Raw genomic sequence first — 20538 nt, 5'->3', positions numbered from 1 at the left:
AGAGAACAATCTTAGGAGAACAAATTTATTTACTCACAAATAAAACAAACAAACAAAAAGTACACATTAAAAACTGATCATATCATATATGAGTCATTAGTCCAGCTGTATAAGACTGTAAGAGAAGAATGTGATTGTTTTCTGTGTGATTTCAACACAAACTGTATAAAATACACATCTATGGTAAAAGATCAATTAGAGAGAACACACCATGCACAAGATTTGCCAACTACAGGTCTCATCAATTCAACTGTAACATCCCACATGGTCACCAGTTTAAAAAGATAATCATCTGAAGGACACTTGGCTGATTAGAGCCTGAGGTAAATCTGAATTAACCACCTTTGGCATCACCTGTCGTGTCAGTAGCAAATTAGTCCTCCGAGCTGGATATGAGCGCAGCTTCTTGCAGACCTTCGAGCAGAGCAGTGAAAGGATTGGAGAGCGGCTCTTCCATAGATAAGTAGATGAGGTACAGCACGCAGACGACCAGAAGGAAGACCACGATCTGAACCCATAGAGGCACCAGACGCTGCTGAATCTCCTGCCTCTCCAGTGTAGTGGGACTCAGTAGCGGCATTTCAGGGTATTTGAATTGCACGGGGCGGCCTGCGGCTCCCTTTATAGGCCGTCGCTTTGTAGCACTGCAGGCAGAACAAAAAACCTTAGAACAAACCTAAAATGGTCGATTGAAATGTAGGCATGCAAATCAAAAGTTTACAAACAATGCAAGATTATGAGAAAAGTATCACCAGATGATACTCACTAGATTCCAGTTGGGGTTCTGGCATTGTCAGGAAACATCTCTGAAAGAACATCCGTCACAGGTTCCTATTGGCCAGAAAAACAACAACAAAAGTTTAGTTTACAAATAAAGGAGGAAGAGAATTTAAAGTGAAACAGACATCACAAAAAACACAAAATATGAGGCAGGATGGAGTGAAAAGGAAGAGGAATACCAACCCAGACTCATGAATGTGACAGATTTGTAAGTCATGTAGAAAACACAAACCAGAGTGCAAGAGTAATTCTAGTGAAATATTAATTTAAAAGAACTGTTTTTATATTAATATATTTTAAAATGTAATTTATTCCTGTGATGGCAAAACTACATTTTCCGCATCAAATGATCCTTCACAAATCATTCTAATATGCTGATTTGCTGCTCAAGAAACATTAATAAACAATATTTAAACTGTGAATTTTGATTAGTATAAAGTTAAAAAGAACAGCATTTATTTTTAATAGAAATCTTACATAAATGTCTTTACTGTCACTTCTATTTTTAATTTAATGCACCCTTGCTGAATAATATTTTAGCCCATTTGCGTCAAGAGAAAGAAAAAAAAAAAAAAAAAAGGTAAAGGTCAAGGTAATAGTAACGATTGGTACATTTAAGCATTTTTTTTTCCTACTGCTTCTGGATTTTAATATGGACCTCCTTTTATCGCAGACCAAGATAAAGAGTGTAACAGTGCAGCTCAGCTGTACAGAGCTTAAGCATCATGTGAGGGGCATTCATGCGCACCGCATTAAGATCTAAGACACATGAGTCAGAAACAAGAAAGCCAAGCCTTTGATAGAACCCATGAGCTCTTTTCTCTGTCTGACCAACCAAACATCAATGCTGTGATTACACTTTACACTACCTTTCTACCTTTAAATTCAGGAAAAGCAGAATAAAAATAGATCATCTCTCTAAAAATGAAAAAGATGCATTTCTCCGGCTTTTTTCCTTTGTACATTTCACAGAGGTTACAGCTCTCAGATCTGGAAAGTCAGTGCAATAAAGAGAGAAAAGGAAGAAACTAAAGAGAATTCAAAGGGATTTCCCAAAGGACACAGAGAGTGTGAAAGCCCATTAGATGTCTGGCAATGCAGTATGTCTGCTGAATTAATCATTCACCGAAAGAGTGAGGACAAGAGACCCTGAGGAGAGAAAATGAAGGCTCAGGGTGGGAAAAAAAGCAGTTACTGTGACAGTTAGTTTCTGATGGGATGATGGAGATGTTAAACAAAGAGATCTGCCGGTCATGGTGTCTTTATCCAGTCTCATGAAGTCCTGATGAGAAAACCACAGCTTTGTTAGATTTGTTGAGTGATGCTGTTAAAGCAAATGTATTATCAGTAGCCACAAACCCGCAGGACCCTGCTGTCCACCGTCTGCTCGCTTCTCTGACCAGATCGCCACTCAATCTCTGTTTGTTTTGACTGAGGACTGAATCTGTTCTCAATCTGCTGACATAAAAACAATCGCACAGCAAAAATAAACCCCCAAGACTCACGTAACGACAGAACAAAATGAAACCACTGACACTGAGAATCAGTGAGATTCTCAGTTTAAACACACACACTCCCCTCTTCCACCATCTCAGTAATGCTGAAGGATCTGTACGGGGACCCGCTTTGACTCAAAGGCCCATTCTGAGTGATATCTGAAGACTTGTGCTGAATCGTTCCCTGCAAGAGAACCAAACTGAATAAGCAAAAGTGAAAAGAAATATCTGGAAGTGTCAATCAGATTCAGCGCTGAAAACCCACAATCCTTCAGTGTAATGCAATCCAACATTTTCTAAAAGCCAAAAAGTGCAAGGTGCAATTTTTCCAAATCTTTCACACCACAAAATCTGTGGAAGAAAACAAAAATTACAGTGCTGCTGATCTCTTTTTTCCCCTGCAGAAAAGCATCCCTTCAAATCTGTGCCCAAAAGAAACGTTCATACTGTACATTTACGAATCCAGCTGAGGGCACAAAGCAGCGTGGGTAAAAATCTCTGCTCTGACTGAACGTCCCTGTCTGTGGATGCGGAAATTGCAGTATGACATACATCGCAATTGAATGCCATACTGACTTTAACCACAGAGTGGTACCATTGTACACACTACTAATAACCACATTGAGACATAAATGCTGCAATGTCAGTTTTTATGTGTTTAATACTTTCTCCTGCCCAGCTTAATAAGCAGAAACAGTAACTAGTAGGTTGTTTCTGTAGGATGAAACAATGAGGCTCTACAGTGCTAAACGCAATTCTGTCTCTCTTTGGTGTGTGGGTGCAATTAGGTTACATGCAAGCTCCAGAAATTTAATAAAGCCCATACAAAATAGCTTTAAAGCGGAAATCGTTTAAATGGTTTAAAAATGTAGCTAAATCTGCTTTAACAATAATTACAAAAAACACCAATATGTGCCTTTTCTCCTTAGCACCAACTGAATCTCTGCTCAGTTTGATCAAAGGGTTTCTGCAGGGTTTGTCAAATCAAAATTAAAGCTTTAAGTCTCTTTTAAGATGTGCACAAATAAAAATAATACTGTATGCCCATGGGCCAACTGATATGCGACCTTGAACCACAAAACCGGTCAAATTTTTTACATTTTGAGATTTTACATCACATGAAAGCTGAATAAATAAGGTTTCCATTGTTGTATTTGTTTGTTAGGATAAGACAATATTTGGCTGAGATACAACTATTTGAAATCTGGAATCTGAGGTAGAGCTGAAGATCTTTGGGGATGGGACCCAACAGGTTCGGTCAGGTTCGGGCTTAATTTATATCATTTTACACAGGCTTGGGCTTGCGCTCCGAGAAAGATGCGAAAGATGCGAAAACGGATGCTGAGGAGGTGAAAAGAAGGCTCGCCTCTGGCGATTACGTTTTGGTTGCACCAGCAACTAAAGCAAAATCTGAGGTGTGGAAATGTTTTGACCATGTGCATTATGAGAATAATAAGCCAGTAGTGCTGCTGGACGCATCATCGGTGAGCGCAGGACCATGCTGAAGCCATCTACAGTGGATTCAGTAACAAAAACAAAAACATGTAGCCTAATCTTGGTGAGTAAACATTTTTCAAATTATAACTAAATATTAATTGAGTCTTAAATGCATAATGTAGACAGAGTATATAGGCTAATGTTGGCATTATTCTTTTATTAAATTTCAGCTGCTATTCACAGTCATGTTGAGGCTGGATTGTGGAGAGAAGTGGCGAAGCAAATCCGGCGGAGCCTTTATGTTAATTTCGTTATTGCCAAATGCTCATCTTAATTTAGAATTTATCTTAATTTAATTTTTATTGGCGCGTTGGCCTATTTATAGGCTAAGTGTATGCCTAGGCCTATTTAGAGTGCCGAGATGTTACGATGTTATAGAGGACTTATTTTATTTCTTTGTTCCAACTTCCAAGTGGCCTGTAGCCTAAGTTAGTCATGAATAAATTATGTTAAAACATGTATAAATTACTCATTCTTGACAAAAGGCAAAAAGAGCTGTGTGCTTGCGCACATTTCAATAATGTCGGGCTGTAAACGGGTTCGGGCTTTTAAAAAGCTGCCAATCAAAATGTACTTGTCGGGCAAACTTGTAAGGCCCGATTACAGCTCTAATCTGAGGACAAAGGACCAAAAAAATTAAAATATTTAGAAAACTGCCTTTAAAGTTGTCCAAATGAAGTTCTTAGCAATGCATATTACTAATCACAAATTAAGTTTTGATACATTTACAATAGGAAATTTACAAAATATCTTCATGATCTTTTCTTAATATCTTAATGATTTTTGGCATAAAAGAAAAATAAATTAACACATACAATGTATTTTTGGCTATTACTACAACTATACCCATGCTACTTAAGACTGGTTTTGTAGTCCAGGGTCACAAACTCAAAACAAATAATTAAGAGATTATAGTGTTCTCGTAGCTTCATAACATTACGGTTGAACCACTGATGTCACATGGACTATTTTAACAATATCCTTACTACCTTTCTGGGTCTTGAATGTGTCAGTTGTGTTGCTGTCTATGCAGGGTCAGAAAGCGCTCGGATTTCATCAAAAATATCCTTTTGTGTTCAGAAGATGAATGAAGATCTTACTGCTTTGGAATGACATGAGGGTAAGTATTTAATGACAGAATTGTTATCTTTTGATGGACTATCCCTTTAAGATTTGGAACCCGCAAGTACCCTAATGTATTTTGAGCAGGCCAACACGGTAGCATTGGTTCTTTAGGGCAGGATTATCTTGTTTGTCATTATTTATCACAGCATTTTGTGATGCTAGAGGCACTGATATTACACACTTCAGCTTTAAACTCATCTCCCCACCAAATCTGCTTGAGTTACCATCAAGTGCTTCTATGAAACATCAAAAATGTCCATCTCACATACATAATTTATGGCGTTACACAACAAAACCGACAGACAGCTGGTTGTTTGACCTCTTTACACAGAAGATTCATGCAACATCTCCTGTCCATGTTAATGATCAGCAAACACTCATAGCAGCACATGAACAGTCAGTGGAGATAATGGATGAATCATGTTTCAGTCTCAGGGGGAAACAAAGGATGAATTCAGGTGCATGTAAAGCCACTTACTCTGCTTGCTGTATTGCTCGTCTCTGTCCGGGACACCATTTCAGAACGGAGCTGCTCTGACTCTAAATAAACATGTAAAACTAATGTATAACCAGCAAGAACAATAATAAGCACACAGCCTTTATGGGCCATTCTACAGAATTGGTTCAAAATCGGAGTTCGAAACGTCTTGGTGGGAAAAAATAATAATAAAATTATATGAGAATATTTTAAATATCGCTAAGCTTAAAATATAATATACTATAACATAACATAATATAATATAATATATATTTTTAAGCTTTCTTGGTGAAATTTAAAATATTACCGTTGATTCCAATAGATATTAGCAAACATCTATGATTTGAATACTTAAATGCATTTTAAATGTGTTTTTTGGTTGTAGGACAGCAGTTTGCACTAATTCTGTAGAATGGCCCTCATATGAAACAATACATATACAATACATAATAATACATAAGACATTAAACGACTATAACTTAGTGATGGGCCACAATGGTCCGGAACACATCCAGCTTTTAGATATAGTTTTAGAGCCACATCTTTAGTTAATATGCAAACTGCATTTTGTGCCCTTCCATTGTGCTCCATCCAACTGCTTTTGAACAAGAACACATCCTATGAGGTTGTAAACATCTCTAATTGGGGTCAGGTGAACCCAATCAAGCCTAATCATTCATGGATGTGTTATCATCTAGTCACTCAACTATTCGAGAGTCAATTCTGCTCTTTACCTAAGTCCTTGTCCTCGTCTTCCTCCCTCCCATTCTCTTCCTCGCTGTCCGAGTAGTGGCCTGCATCCCTTGTGCCGTTAACCCTGTGCTGTGATGCCTGTGCTGAAGAATCCAGCAGCCTTTTCAGCTTCTTTTCATATAGAGCTCTAGTGGAAGCTGTTCAAAACATACACACAGGCGCTATATAAAACATACTGAATTTATTGCATTTTCAGTTATGAAAGGAAAGGACTGTGATTCAAACAGACTAACCTACAATGGGTCCGGCTTTAACTCCGCACTGGAGAAGTTTGGCTTTTAGCTGATCATCAGTCAGTAAGCCCAGGTCTACCATTTCTGCAGCCTCTTCGTTCTTGGCCTGTACGGTGAAATACACACACAACAAACTATTTAATAAAAAAAATCCTGTTGAGGCAGGGAAATTATAGCGATTCATCATGGTGGAGTGAGGAATCAGCACATTTTAGCATAATCTAATAAACATGCGCTGACACTAGCTTGCCAAAGGGTGAACCTCGGCTCACGTAATTCTCAATAGACTCTTGTTTTGAGGCTTTCTTGCCTTTGCATCTTGCACTGACACGTTGTGAAAAGGGGTCACATCCAATATTAGCTGCTGTTGCAGTTTCGCAACCCATACCAACCTCAGGCTGAGGAAACTTCTTTACTTTTTAGCAGAATTGAGCAAAAATGCTTTGCACAATTAAACACAAAATAACATGCACAGAAAGACAGTGATTCTTGTTCAGAACAACTGAACAAAAACGAAAAAGAATGATGTTTATATTTGAGGTTTGCATTATGTAGAAACACACAGCAGTGCTAATGGCTCAGAACAGATGGCAAATTATCTGAGCCGTTCCATTATAGCATTTAGTCAGAAATCCCTTTAGCATTTTGTTCCTCAAACTTTCAGGCGGCAGACCACTCCAACTATAAAACAAACTGCAGACAACCTAATAGTCTCATTTGCTAATAGTCTTCGCTGATCCTGCCTTGAGCCACCAATAATATCCATAATTTTTCCAGAAAAAGAGCTAGACAGCAGTTTTGTGCTTATTTCACTGGAATGAACTAGATTGCTACTTAAAGCTAATGAACCTAAATGAGCCGACTGTTAGCCAAGTTAAACCGAACATTTACATACACTGACGCAAAACTGAGTCACATAAAACAGAAACACTTAAAAACTAATTTTACATAAACCACAGTTCAAAAGTTTGGGATCAGTAAGATTTTTAATGTTTATTTTTTTTTTTTTTTTTAAGAATTCTCTTATTTTCATCAAGCCTGCATTTACTTGTATATTTCAAAAAATAAATAAATAAATAAATTATAAAAAATATATTTTCATTAACCATTACTCCAGTCTTCAGTGTCACATGATCTTTCAGAAATCATTCTAATACGCTGATTTATTACTTTTAGTATCAATATTGAAAACTGTTGTGCGGTTTAATATTTTTTTGAAACCTGTGATACTTTTTAAGATTATTTGATAAATAAAAAGTTCGAAATAACAGCATTTATTCAAAATAGAAATCTTTTCTAACAATGTAAGTCTCTGCAATCACTTTTTATCAATTTAACATATCCTTGGTGAATAAAAGTACTAATTTTGAATAATAATAATAAAAAAAAATTACATATACATACATACATAATATATAATATTTATTTATTTATTTATTTATTTATTTATTTATTTATTTATAGGCCACAAATGGTAAATTGTAGTTTATATTGTTAAAAAATATTTCTATTTTAAATAAATGCTTTTTTTTAATGTTTTATTCATCAAAGAATCCAGAAAAAAAAAATATTAGAGGTTAAAAAAATAAATAAATTAAGCATCACAACTGTTTTCAACACTGATAATAAATCAGCATATTACAATGATTTCTGAAGGATCATGTGACAATGAAGACTGGAGTAATGATGCTGAAAATTCAGAATTACATCATAGGAATAAATTACATTTTAAAATATACTCATGTTCAAAACAGTGATTTTAAATAGAAAAACAAAAAAAAAAATCCCAAACTTTTGAATGGCCATGTATATGTATATTACATTTAGTAATTATATATATAAAATATATAATATTTAGTAATGTTTATATAATCTAGTATTTTATATTTTCGGTTTACCTTTTAATTTTTAGGTTTTAGTACTTAATACTATTTTAGTGCTTCAACGCATTTTCTAATGCATTTTTATGTTTTTTCATCTAATATTTATATTTTATTTTAACTCATGTAAACGATTTTAATATTTATATATCATCAATACTAGATATAGTCACAGCTTGTTTTTTTATCTTCTATAGCAAATACAGTGCACATGCACTGTCAATCTACAATATCCTAATCAATTTAAACATGCAGTTGCAATAAACCTTCTCAAGGTTTTTCTACAATTGCTTACCCTTTCTAAAATGTACTTGGAAACTAAATTTTCACCAGTAATAGATTTTAAAGTGCTAGGTTTATATTATATATAAAAGCAACGGCCAACTCATGAATCTGGCAAAGACATGCTACTTTCTAGGGCAACGTTGCGTTGGTCATCACACATTGAAGACTTCTAATCATAAACTGAGAATTTGACACCAAAGTCTAAGATGGCTCTGACCCAGATTCCCCAGCTCCCTTTCAGGGGCCCCTGACCCACACACACACCTGCAGTAGTCTTACGCACTGCCAGTGTGTGTGAGACAGCTGGAGCCCTATTCTACAACAAGGAATCATGTTTCACTCTCAGGGGGGAAAAAAATAATAATTCCCCATTTTGACAGAAGAGTCTTTGATGTTTTGAGAAGCATGCATGCTTTATCTGTATTTCACTGCAGTTGGGAGCTGACAGGCAATGACCTACAAACCTCTCAACAGCTTGAAAGCAAAGAACATATGGGTATGAATATTCACAGCACAAATCATATCTATTTCAATCACGCCACCTTGCGTCAAACTGTTGGACAGACACGTGTGGATATGGAACATGTATAGAGAGTATGTATATATATAGAGAGATAGAGTTCTGGGGAATCCTTCAAAAATCTGTCTTCAAGATGTGAAACAAAAACCGTCAAGGGCAGAAAGACAGTCTTCAGGAATGAAGATTAATAACGTGACCTCTACAGCTCCAAAACCGGCGTCTTTCTTTAACTCACGCTGCCATCGAGATGATCCTCCTCTTCATCACTAGAGAAATCTGTGCTGTTCGTCCTCACATGTTTGAGATAAAGCTCCACATAAGCGTGTTTCTTGCTCTCCGGTGGGGGTAGGTCCACATTATGCGCTATGAGCTCCGACTTCAGCCTCTCTTTGGAGAGCTGAACGGGGTCTTCCACAAACACCGGCATGTCAGGTGTGAAAAGCTAATGCATTTGAAAACACAGGCCCTGAGGAAATGATCTCCAATGCTCGATGAATAAAACGTCGACTTTGTTTTCCAGTAAACAGTCGAAGTAGGAAGCTCACTAGGTTTTGAGTGTCCAACAGCCGTGTCACCACCAACAACAGCTGCTCACAGGGTCTCCCTATGCTTTCAGTTTAAGAAACGCCTTTTGATTCATTTACTTGTCGTGAAAAATACTACAAACGCGACTTTCTAAATTTAAATCTACAGAGGTCACGGTAACCGTTACACACGGATATTTAGTCATATTTAAAGTGAATAACGCAAGTGTGTTGAATGGAAATCTAACGTTTGTTTGGTCATGTAATGTTTTAGCGTGCAAACAAGTGGCTTCTTTAAAGTGTGAATTAATTAATGAAGCCTATTAAGTTTGAATAACTTACAAACTCACCTTGTTAGAAGCAGTTGTGCGATTTACTACGGACAAAGTACAAAATGGTGCTTTAAACAGGCCTTAATGAAAGAGATTTAACGTTACCTGAATAATATTTCAACGTCCGCACGTTGACGTGACGTCCTCTGATGATTAATGGCAACGTCACGGGTTGGATGTTTCCCCGCCATTTCTTCAATTAAAATGAGAGCTGCAAAAATATATATTTTATAGTCAGTGTTTATGTATTTTAATCATAAAATAGATTTAAATCTGTAACGTGATAATGACCTGCTGATTGTACATCATCCTTCTGTTCACTTGACTACTTACCCAAAAATAAATACATGGAATTAAAATACTGATTTTTTTTTTTTTTTTGGTATACATTTATTGTATTTTTTTACTTTCGATTAGCGTAAGATTACTGTATTTTAGATTAGACTAAAGTTCAGGGAAAATAAATCTATTATCAATTCCATAGCCAATAAGCTTGTGTTGAGTCAATATGAAATCAAATCTGACATTCTTATTTTTTTTTTTTTTAAATCAAAAAATGCAGTGTTTATTATTGATGTGCACTCATAATCTTTAAACATAGAGTGCTGCAGGAATATTTTGGACATAATTTTTTGTAAGCCAAAACCCAGAAACAAGCATTTTAGCACTTCAGGTTCCATCGTCTTGAAGCCAGTGTTTTTTATTTATTTATTTACTTTTTGATTAGGTTTTTGGTTTACACAAGCTCACAATATTTCCCCATTTTCTTTGACATAAAATGCTTCAGTGATACCCCCTTGTTTTTTAAAGCTTTTACTTGTCTTAAAAAAAGGTCTGTAGAAGTTGTGTATATATTTGCACTCTTGCAACCTGTTCTAAAGCATCAACTTTTAACCATTAAAAGTGGTTTTCTTTAGTGTGTTTTGGGACATACACTACCAGTCAAAAGTTTTTGAATGCTAAGATTTTTTTTTAAGAAGTCTCTTCTGCTCACCTGCATTTATTTGATCCAGAATACAGCAAAAAACTGTAAAAATGTGATTTTTTTACTATTTAAAATAACTGTTTTCTATTTGAATATAGTTTAAAATGTAATTTATTCCTGTGATTTCAAAGCTGAATTTTTATAATCATTACTCCAGTCACATGATCCTTCAGAAAACATTGTAATATTCTGTTTTGCTGTTCAAAAAACATTGTTGCAAAAATGAGGGTGATGCTAACTTCTGGGATGGCTTGCAAAAATCACTTCATCACACCATTATCAAATGACAAATGATCCAATCATGAAAAATCAATAAATTAGACAAAATCCTACATACACTACCGTTCAAAAGTTTGGGGTCAGTAAGACTTGTAATAGTCTTTAAAGAAGTCTCTTATGCTCATCAAGGCTGCATTTATTTGATTAAAAATATAGAAAAAAAAACAGTAATATTGCAAAATGTTTTTACAATATAAAATAATGTTTTTTATTTTAACATACTTTAAAATAGAATTTATTCCTGTGATGAAAAGCTGAATTTTTATCAGCTGTTACTCCAGTCTTAAGTGTCACATGATCCTTCAGAAATCATTCTAATATGCGGATTTATTATTAGAATGATCAATGTTGGATAATATCAACAGTTGTGCTGCCAAATATTTTTTGAAACCTGTGATTTTTTTTTTTTTTTTCAGGATTCTTTCATGAATAACAAGTTTAAAAAGTACAGTGTTTATTCAAAATATAAATATTTTATAACAATGTAAATTATTTATTATGAACTTTTAATAAACTTTTAATTATTAACTTAATACATCCTTGGTGAATAAAAGTATTAATTTCTTAAAAAAAAAAAAGAAACAATAAAAATGTACTGACCCCAAACTTTTGAACGGTAGTGTATGTCTTACATTAGCTCATTAGTTTCACTTAAATATATGTCATAGTAGGGAAAAAAAAAAAAAAATTATCACAGTTTTCATTTCATCAACTTAAATATGAAAAGGATATCTGGTATGTTGCAGTGGAAAAACATCCAGTTTATCGGTCATACAAAATTATTCATTGCTAAGAATGAAGTATTTCAGAGATACTCATAATAACATCATGTAAACGCAATCTACAGCACAATAACCAGTTTCCCCAAGAGTTCCTCCTAACGGCAAGGCAAAATTTTGAATAATATATTTCATACTTTACAGATAAAAGGCAAAGGCTTGCTTCAAAACTGCCTCTCAACAAACAAATAATTTTCGTATTCTTCACAGACAGTAGGTTTTCAATTCCATGCTGACTATACACTGCATTTTGGTTATTCACCAGACTTATATCTGCCTCATACATTACTCCGTAGGGCTTCTAGCAAAAGGATTATCGTGTACTACAAGCCACTTTAATAAGCTTCAAGAGTCCAGAAGGATCTGCCAACAGTAAACGTGCCGTGCATCACAACTGCGCTCTGTCTCCCTCATGTCACTGGCAGGCGCAGGCACAGATGCTGTGTATTTCACCACCAAGGTGCATCCCTAGTGGATGAACTCTGATTCACTCCGTTTCTCTATTCTAGAAATGCAGTGCTTTGCCTGTTGCCCAGATTAGTGGCATTCATTCGCTCATCAACATGCATAACCCACGTCCCTCCCCCAACCCTGTCTCTCTGTGTTTCTCTTTCTCATCTTTTTTGTTTAATTTTTTTCTCCTTTCATTCTCAAATGAATGCATCTCTTCTCCCGGGAAACCATGATGCAAGGGAGGGCAAATGTGAATATACCATCACCCCAACGCTCGCCCAGACAGCCCGAGATTCGAGCAGCAAATTGCATGTTTAACATGCAAAACTGACACTTGGTTAAACAATAACACTGCTATCTATTTAGGCATTATTGTGTTGCTGTGTATTTCTTGTAGATGAAACATCTCAGCTCTCCTCTTCCGTTTTATAGCCCATGTTAGTTCAACAGACCTACAACAAACGTGCAGTAGCAAATTTTCTAATGCATATATATTGGATTGATTGTATCCACTGTTGATAAGTCACTCTGTATCTAATGGCTTTGAACCCTACATGAGACACCATATAAAAATCACATAGGAATAGAAAGCCATAAAGCACAGTAGTGTTTTGAGTATATCAGGCTGAGGTGAACCCACCGTGAGATTTGCAGTGTTTGCGTCCTTTTATTACGTGAGTGTTTTTTCACAGCTAAACAGATTCTGTTTAAACCACTTGAGCCAAGTTGCAGTCTGCAGAGAAGATTAAAGAGAAAAAAAAAAAAAAAACCTCACATCATCATGAATAATTAAACAAAAGAAAGACTATTATTCTGTTTTTCTGGCCTGGGAGGATTAAAATGTTTGTATCTCATTGTTCTTTTTAAAGTTTCTCCTTGGGGGCAATTCTGGGATTTCTCTTGATTTATGTATGGGTTTACTTTCTTATTTCTTGCACTAAGCCTTCTATGGGTTCCTCATCACACTTCAGCAGCGAGATGCGTTTTAGTCCATCAGTCTCCAAGAACATTCCGAACAGTCTTTGATGAGACGCTGTAACGATGCCAAGAAATAAAAAGGTACAGCACTAATCAAAAGGCTTTTGTGATTTCCACAGTGGCCCTGGTGAATGCTGAGGGGATTATGTAAACATTCAATTTACAATTAGACTCCAGAAGTCTAGCTGACTTTCTGCCTCTGACAAAAGACTTTTTTACATCACAGCTCAAGTGAGTTCAGCAGATCTGATTAATGAACACAATCTACGCACAAACAGTTAAGCAAACTTGCCGTTCAGACGCTAATGAAATGTCTGATGAAAATGGCGCATTATAATCTGATTTTTGTTTTGAAGTCTGTGCACGGTGCTGTGATTTATTCACACAACTAAATGGGTGTTTTGAGAATCCTAAAATTATTTGTATTGTTAATGTCTCCTCATATTAGAATTTATGCTTTAAATTATCATAAAAATAAATTAAAATGATTGGATAAACATCTCTGCTGAATGAAACAATAGAAATGCGAATGGTTTCCACTACAAATAACATTACAAACATTACAAATCATCAGCTTTTAACTATTAAAAATGGTTTTCTTAAGTGTGTTTTGGGACGTTTGCAACCAGTCATAAGATTTTTAATTAATGTTTTTTTAAAGATGTCTCTTCTGCTCTCCTAGCCTGCATTTAATTGTTCCAAAGTACAGCAAAACAGTAAAAATGTGAAATATTTTTATTATTTAAAATAAGGGTTTTCTATTTGAATATTGTTTAAATGTAATTTTATTCCTGTGATTTCAAAGCTGAATTTTTAGCATCATTACTCCAGTCACATTTCCTTCACAAATCATTCTAATATTCTGATTTGCTGCTAAAAAAACACCTTTATTATTATTATTATGTTGAAAACAGCTGAGTAAAATTTTTTTTAGGTTTCTTTGATGAATAGAAAGTTCAGAAGAACAGCATTTATCTGAAATAAAAATCTTTTGTAACATGACAAATGTCTTTATCGTCACTTTTGATCAATTTAAAGCATCTCTGCTAAATAAAAGTATTCATTTCTATAATCCCCCCTCTAAAAATAAAATAAAATATACTGACTCCAAGCTTTTGAATTGTACTTTTTATTTCACATAAATGCTAATTTTTGGATCTTTCCATTCATCAAAGAATCCTGAAAAAAAAATGTACTCAACTGTTGATAATAATAATAAGAAGAAGAAGAAGAAGAAGAAGAAGAAATGTTTTTTGAACAGCAAATCAGCATTTTACAATGATTTCTGAAGGATCATGTGACACTGAAGACACTGAAGTAATTATGCTGAAATATTAGCTTTGATCACAGGAATAAATTACATTTGAAAATATACTGAAATAGAAAACAGTTATTTTAAATAGTAAAAAATATTTCACAATTGTAATGTTTTTGCTGTACTTTGGATCAAATAAATGCAGGCTTGGTAGGCAGAAGAGACTTCTTTAAAAAACTTTAAAAATCTCACCCAATCTCTTGTCCCATTATAACCAGTAAAACCATTTAAAAAAATTGTGATGGTGCGTATTGTTTTTATTATTATTTTTTTTGTTTGTTTGTTTTGTTTTGTTTTGTTTTTAGCAGGGGTAGGCTGTGCTATAGTTTTAATTTTGCAGTAACCCTTTCTGCACCTTTTATCATTACGCCAGTAGGTGCCGACAAGTTACTAAATATAAGAATGATTCCCTCAACTCATTTGTTCAAACAAGTGATTCCTTATAAGTGAGTCTTTCCACTACACACAGGTAATTTGTTCAAAACACTGATTCATTCAGGAAGCAAGTGACTCTTTATGGTGAGTCACTGAATAATTCACTCAAATGATTCTTTTAATTCATTCAGGAACGAAACAAGTGTTTTTATGATCATGAGTGAGTCATTGAATCATTTACTCACGTGATTCAAAAACTCTGATTCATTCAGTAACCTCACTACCGTGTGATTTTGGCAAAACGCGCTACATTGATGCTTTGTTTGGAAGTATTTTGGCGGAGCCAAACTGTGTCAAGAATGTAAGTTATTTAACACTTTCTTATTGTTTATTGAACTGCTGTATAAAGGGAATGCCAGGCTCGCATTCGTGCTGAGGGCTCTGAAAATCAACATGGTTGTCAATATCCGCGACAATTAAGTTAGTTCTGGCAAAGACTGAAGATGCTGGCATCATTTTCACAGCATTTATTGGTTCAGAATAACACAGTTGCTTATTTTCTGTTAGTCTCATACTCTGCAGATTGTCAGTTTTGATGGTTGCGTCTTTTTCTCTGCTTCTCTCTCCCTGGCAATAAGAATACATTGGTCGTCTCTGCCCATTCATCCTCATAAATATCTGGCAAAGAGCTGATTATAGACTGAGAGTCTACACATGTCATCAATTCCGCTGTGTATCAGAGCTGATTAATATTTGATTAACATTTATATTCATAGCCTAATGTATTCTGACAACACAGTGCGGTCAGAATGGGAAAAAGACACCTGTGTGTCATGACAACACATCACAAACAATATTCACATACTGCCATTGCATATCTTCCTGCCTCATTATCTGAGCCTTACACGTCGAATAGAAATCCCTCTCTGGATGTGATGAACACGGCTCTCCAAATAGACTAGAACAGATTGATAATTGGAGGAACATTGGCTAGCAATTGCACATTTTAGCTGCAGAAAAGCCTTAATTTTCTTTGTATTACGAACAGCGTATTATATGGAGCTATAAATTGCTTTTGCAGAAAAATAAGGTTTAATAACATTGGGTGAAGAGAGAATGTGTAAACTCAGCCATGCAGTTTCCCACAGGAGAATGATGGAAATTTGCATAATAGCAGCAGTTTTTAGTGACATTTGAATGAATGTATTTACTGTATGCTGGTAGGCTAACATATCTGTGAAAATACCTGTAAACCAATTCAAAATGTTATTTTTTTTTTAAATTACAGCTATTACAATAATTGTTGTTATTTGCTAAAAGCTAAAATAAAGTAACATAAATATTTCATGAAAAACGTAAAAACCTTAAATAAATTTAAATTTCTAAATATATTTTTTTATTGAATAAATATAAATTATTATTATTTTGTTATATAAATATTAATGAAATTATTTATTTAAAATGTGACCCTGGCAACTAACTGGAATAAAATAAGTTTAATTTGAGGCACTAAAACATAATAAAATGACTAAAACAAAAATAGAAATAAAAAATGGAAATATTAAAATAAAGGTTAATTTAAAATTGTAATCTATCTATCTATCTATCTATCTATCTATCTATCTGAACCCAAAAACTAATAAAAACATAATAAAATTACTGAAACTTAAACTAAAATAGAAATAAAAATGGAAATATAAAAATAAAAGTTAATTAAAATATCTATCTATCTATCTATCAATCTGAACCCAAAAACTAATAAAAACATAATAAAATTACTGAAACTTAAACTAAAATAGAAATAAAAATGGAAATATTAAAATAAAAGTTAATTTAAAAAATCTATCTATCTATTTATCTGAACCCAAAACCTAATAAAAACATAATAAAAATGCTAGAACTTAAAAGTAAAATAGAAATAAAAATAAATAAAAATGGAAATATTAAAATAAAAATTCATTTAAAATATCTATCTATCCATCTCTATCTATCTGAACCCATAAAAATGTAATAAAATTACTAAAACTTAAATAGAAATACTAAAATAAAAGTTCATTTAAAATATTAATATATCTATCTATCTATCTATCTATCTATCTATCTATCTATCTGGGCCCAAAAACTAATAAAAACATTAAAAAAAATTACTGAAACTAAAACTAAAATAGAAATAAAAATAGAAATACTAAAATAAAAGTTCATTTAAAGTATTAATATCTATCTATCTATCTATCTATCTGGACCCAAAAACTAATCTAAAAAAAAAAATCTGAAACTTAAACTAAAATAGAAATAAAAATAGAAATACTAAAATAAAAGTTCATTTAAAGTATTAATATCTATCTATCTATCTATCTATCTATCTATCTGGACCCAAAAACTAATAAAAACGTAAAAAAAAATACTGAAACTTAAACTAAAATAGAAATAAAAATAGAAATACTAAAATAAAAGTTCATTTAAAGTATTAATATCTATCTATCGATCTATCTATCTATCTATCTATCTATCTGGACCCAAAAACTAATAAAAACGTAAAAAAAAATACTGAAACTTAAACTAAAATAGAAATAAAAATAGAAATACTAAAATAAAAGTTCATTTAAAGTATTAATATCTATCTATCGATCTATCTATCGATCTATCTATCTATCTAACTATCTATCTATCTGGACCCAAAAACTAATAAAAATGTAAAAAAATTACTGAAACTTAAACTAAAATAGAAATAAAAATAGAAATACTAAAATAAAAGTTCATTTAAAGTATTAATATCTATCTATCTATCTATCTATCTATCTATCTATCTATCTATCTATCTATCTATCTATCTGGACCCAAAAACTAATAAAAATGTAAAAACATTACTGAAACTTAAACTAAAATAGAAATAAAAAATAGAAATACTAAAATAAAAGTTCATTTAAAGTATTAATATCTATCTATCTATCTATCTATCTATCTATCTATCTATCTATCTATCTGGACCCAAAAACTAATAAAAACGTAAAAAAAAATACTGAAACTTAAACTAAAATAGAAATAAAAATAGAAATACTAAAATAAAAGTTCATTTAAAGTATTAATATCTATCTATATCTATCTATCTATCTATCTATCTATCTATCTGGACCCAAAAACTAATAAAAATGTAAAAAAATTACTGAAACTTAAACTAAAATAGAAATAAAAATAGAGATACTAAAATAAAAGTTCATTTAAAGTATTAATATCTATCTATCGATCGATCTATCTATCTATCTATCTATCTATCTATCTGGACCCAAAAACTAATAAAAATGTAAAAAAATTACTGAAACTTAAACTAAAATAGAAATCAAAATAGAAATACTAAAATAAAAGTTCATTTAAAGTATTAATATCTGTCTATCTATCTATCTATCTATCTAAATCCAAAAACTAATAAAAATGCTAACATGCATGTGGTAAAATTACTGAAACTTAAACTAAATAAAAGTGAAGATGGAAATATTACAATAAAAGCTAATTCAAAATAATAATAAATAAATACTATAACAGTATGCAAATAATATTAAAATATCATTGTTCCACATTGAAAAGAATCATATTCATATTTTTAGTTCAAATGCAAGAAAAGAAAGAAACAAGAGCAGAAGCAAGGCTATTAAAGCTGAATGAAAACCTAAAAAGTTGTCAGTCATTAGGATGGTGGGTTGATTTTTATATTCTGAATATCGATGCTCCATACCTTCCCTGATATGAGCAACAATGTGCATGTGTGAACTCATTAAGTCTTTGGCAGTCAAGGCTGTCGCCCCCTTTCTGATGCTTATTCAGGGACACTATAATTCAAACAGAATAACTAATGGCAACAGTAACAACTGCAGTAAATCACAGTACCACGGCTCTGTTTTTATATCTCGTAGGTGACAGCTTTAATCAAGCAGCAAACCTAGCCAATTAAAATGTTGTCGAGTAAAACTTGTGTGACAGAAATATAAATATAAATGTAATCTGACAGGCTTGTTTCGCACGCGTTATAATTCAGCCTCAGGAAAGGGAAAAAGGAAAGATTTGTGTCTTACTCAGGCCTGTGAGACAACACAGAATTAAATGAAGTGATTCAGGTTTATGCATTAGATGTAACTCTAATTACTCACATTATAACAGACGCATGCACTAATGATCATTATGCCAAGCCAGTGCAAAACAGCAAAACAGTCAGTTTAGAGGCTCTTACGATCTCGCTGATTGGCTGTTACCTCTGACTCGCTGCCAAATCGCTATAGAAGTCACATCCCATGAAAGCTAATTAGACAAAAACATTACAGAGCTCGGTCACATGGAAGTTGTTAATGTAACATAAAGCGCACTCATTGTTTGTGTATGTATTAAAAAGACATAATAAAGGATGCTTAAGACATTAAACATATTAAACAAATGAGTAGCTCACCAGACTGAGGACGAGGGAAAGGGCAACCAACTGAGACCAAGAGAGCCTGAAAAATCAAATTGGTTTAAATCTGATCACACAACAAAGAAATTCAAACATTTTTAAATGGCACAGTGAAATATGAAACAAGGGTGAGAACGGGCCCCGTCTTTAACCAAGCCTCTTTCTTACTTTCTTCAATGAGGCCTTGTGCTTCAGTTTTGGCACTGAGCCCTTGCCTCTTAGATGGAGAGCACATAGCGGGAGGGGGGAGCTATTGTATGTGTCCCTCTCTTCTCAACACTACAACTGCTATTTGAGTTACACAGACACCGGATGCTGCGCTCTTCATACTCCACCGGTTTGATCTGCTCCGGAAAGGAGCACCAGAAACCCTATTTATGTGAATTCTCTCATCTGAACACAAATGCGTTTATCAGCGTTCAGACAGAGGGTTCCCACCGGAGCCATTCGGGGTTAAGTGCCCTGTTCAAGGGCACAACATCTATGTCTTGGGGTGGGACATAAAAGCAAGACTGATCGGGTGGCATTTCATGGGGTGGGAGGGGTGGGAGGCGTGGGTGAGGGGAACTGTCAATCGCTCTCCCAACTGTTGAGAAAAATAGTGTATGTATATTTTACTGTTGAGAACAATGTGATTTACTGATTTAATTGCTACAAAACTATACTGGAAAAAGTAATATATATATATATATATTTATTATGTGTGTGTGTGTATATATATATATATATATACATACACACACGCATATATATATATAAGTATAATATATATATTTTTATATATAATATTTATATATGTTGAGCACAATGTGATCACATTGTGATCTTCCAACACATTTTAATTCCTAACAAAAATGTTTGGAAATGCACTGTGCATTAGAAAATAATATATATTTATTATAAATAAAATGTAAAATAAATAAGTAATAAATATATGAAATAATACATATATTATTCAATGGTATATTATAATGTATAATAATAAATTATATAAAAATAATTTATATAATATTTGTTTTACTGTCGAGAACAT

At 33.4% G+C, this 20538-nt stretch overlaps 1 protein-coding gene across 4 annotated transcripts; it reads right to left on the bottom strand.

The window, feature by feature from the left end:
• Positions 1-11: 11 nt before the first annotated feature.
• lemd1 (LEM domain containing 1) lies at positions 12-9840 on the bottom strand. Of its 4 annotated transcripts, XM_051096120.1 has the most exons (10): positions 9283-9840; positions 6363-6468; positions 6111-6266; positions 5377-5438; positions 2729-2797; positions 2353-2460; positions 2140-2235; positions 1976-2062; positions 767-831; positions 12-644 (listed from the first exon to the last, which is right to left on the bottom strand). In XM_051096120.1, the coding sequence occupies exons 1-10, from the start codon at positions 9472-9474 to the stop codon at positions 374-376; spliced, it is 1212 nt and encodes a 403-aa protein (XP_050952077.1). In that variant the 5' UTR covers positions 9475-9840; the 3' UTR covers positions 12-373. The 4 variants fall into 4 exon arrangements, with proteins under 4 accessions (XP_050952077.1, XP_050952073.1, XP_050952074.1 ...); XM_051096116.1 differs by lacking the exons at positions 2353-2460; positions 2729-2797 and having other exon boundaries at positions 2140-2238; positions 9283-9826; XM_051096117.1 differs by lacking the exons at positions 2353-2460; positions 2729-2797 and having other exon boundaries at positions 9283-9825.
• Positions 9841-20538: the final 10698 nt, after the last annotated feature.

The sequence above is a fragment of the Labeo rohita genome, chromosome 23 (assembly GCF_022985175.1).
Source record: "Labeo rohita strain BAU-BD-2019 chromosome 23, IGBB_LRoh.1.0, whole genome shotgun sequence".
Classification (NCBI taxonomy): domain Eukaryota; kingdom Metazoa; phylum Chordata; class Actinopteri; order Cypriniformes; family Cyprinidae; genus Labeo; species Labeo rohita.
Note: the sequence above shows the minus strand (reverse complement) of the source record. Positions and strands in the feature narration are given on the sequence as shown.

Coding starts and splice junctions, on each gene's coding strand:
- lemd1 (XM_051096120.1), bottom strand. CDS start 9,474: ATGCCGGTGTTTGTGGAAGACCCCGTTCAGCTCTCCAAAGAGAGGCTG. Junction 6,469..9,282: donor AGGATCATCTCGATGGCAGC/GTGAGTTAAAGA, acceptor TTCACCGTACAG/GCCAAGAACGAAGAGGCTGC. Junction 2,798..5,376: donor CGAGCAATACAGCAAGCAGA/GTAAGTGGCTTT, acceptor CCGCATCCACAG/ACAGGGACGTTCAGTCAGAG.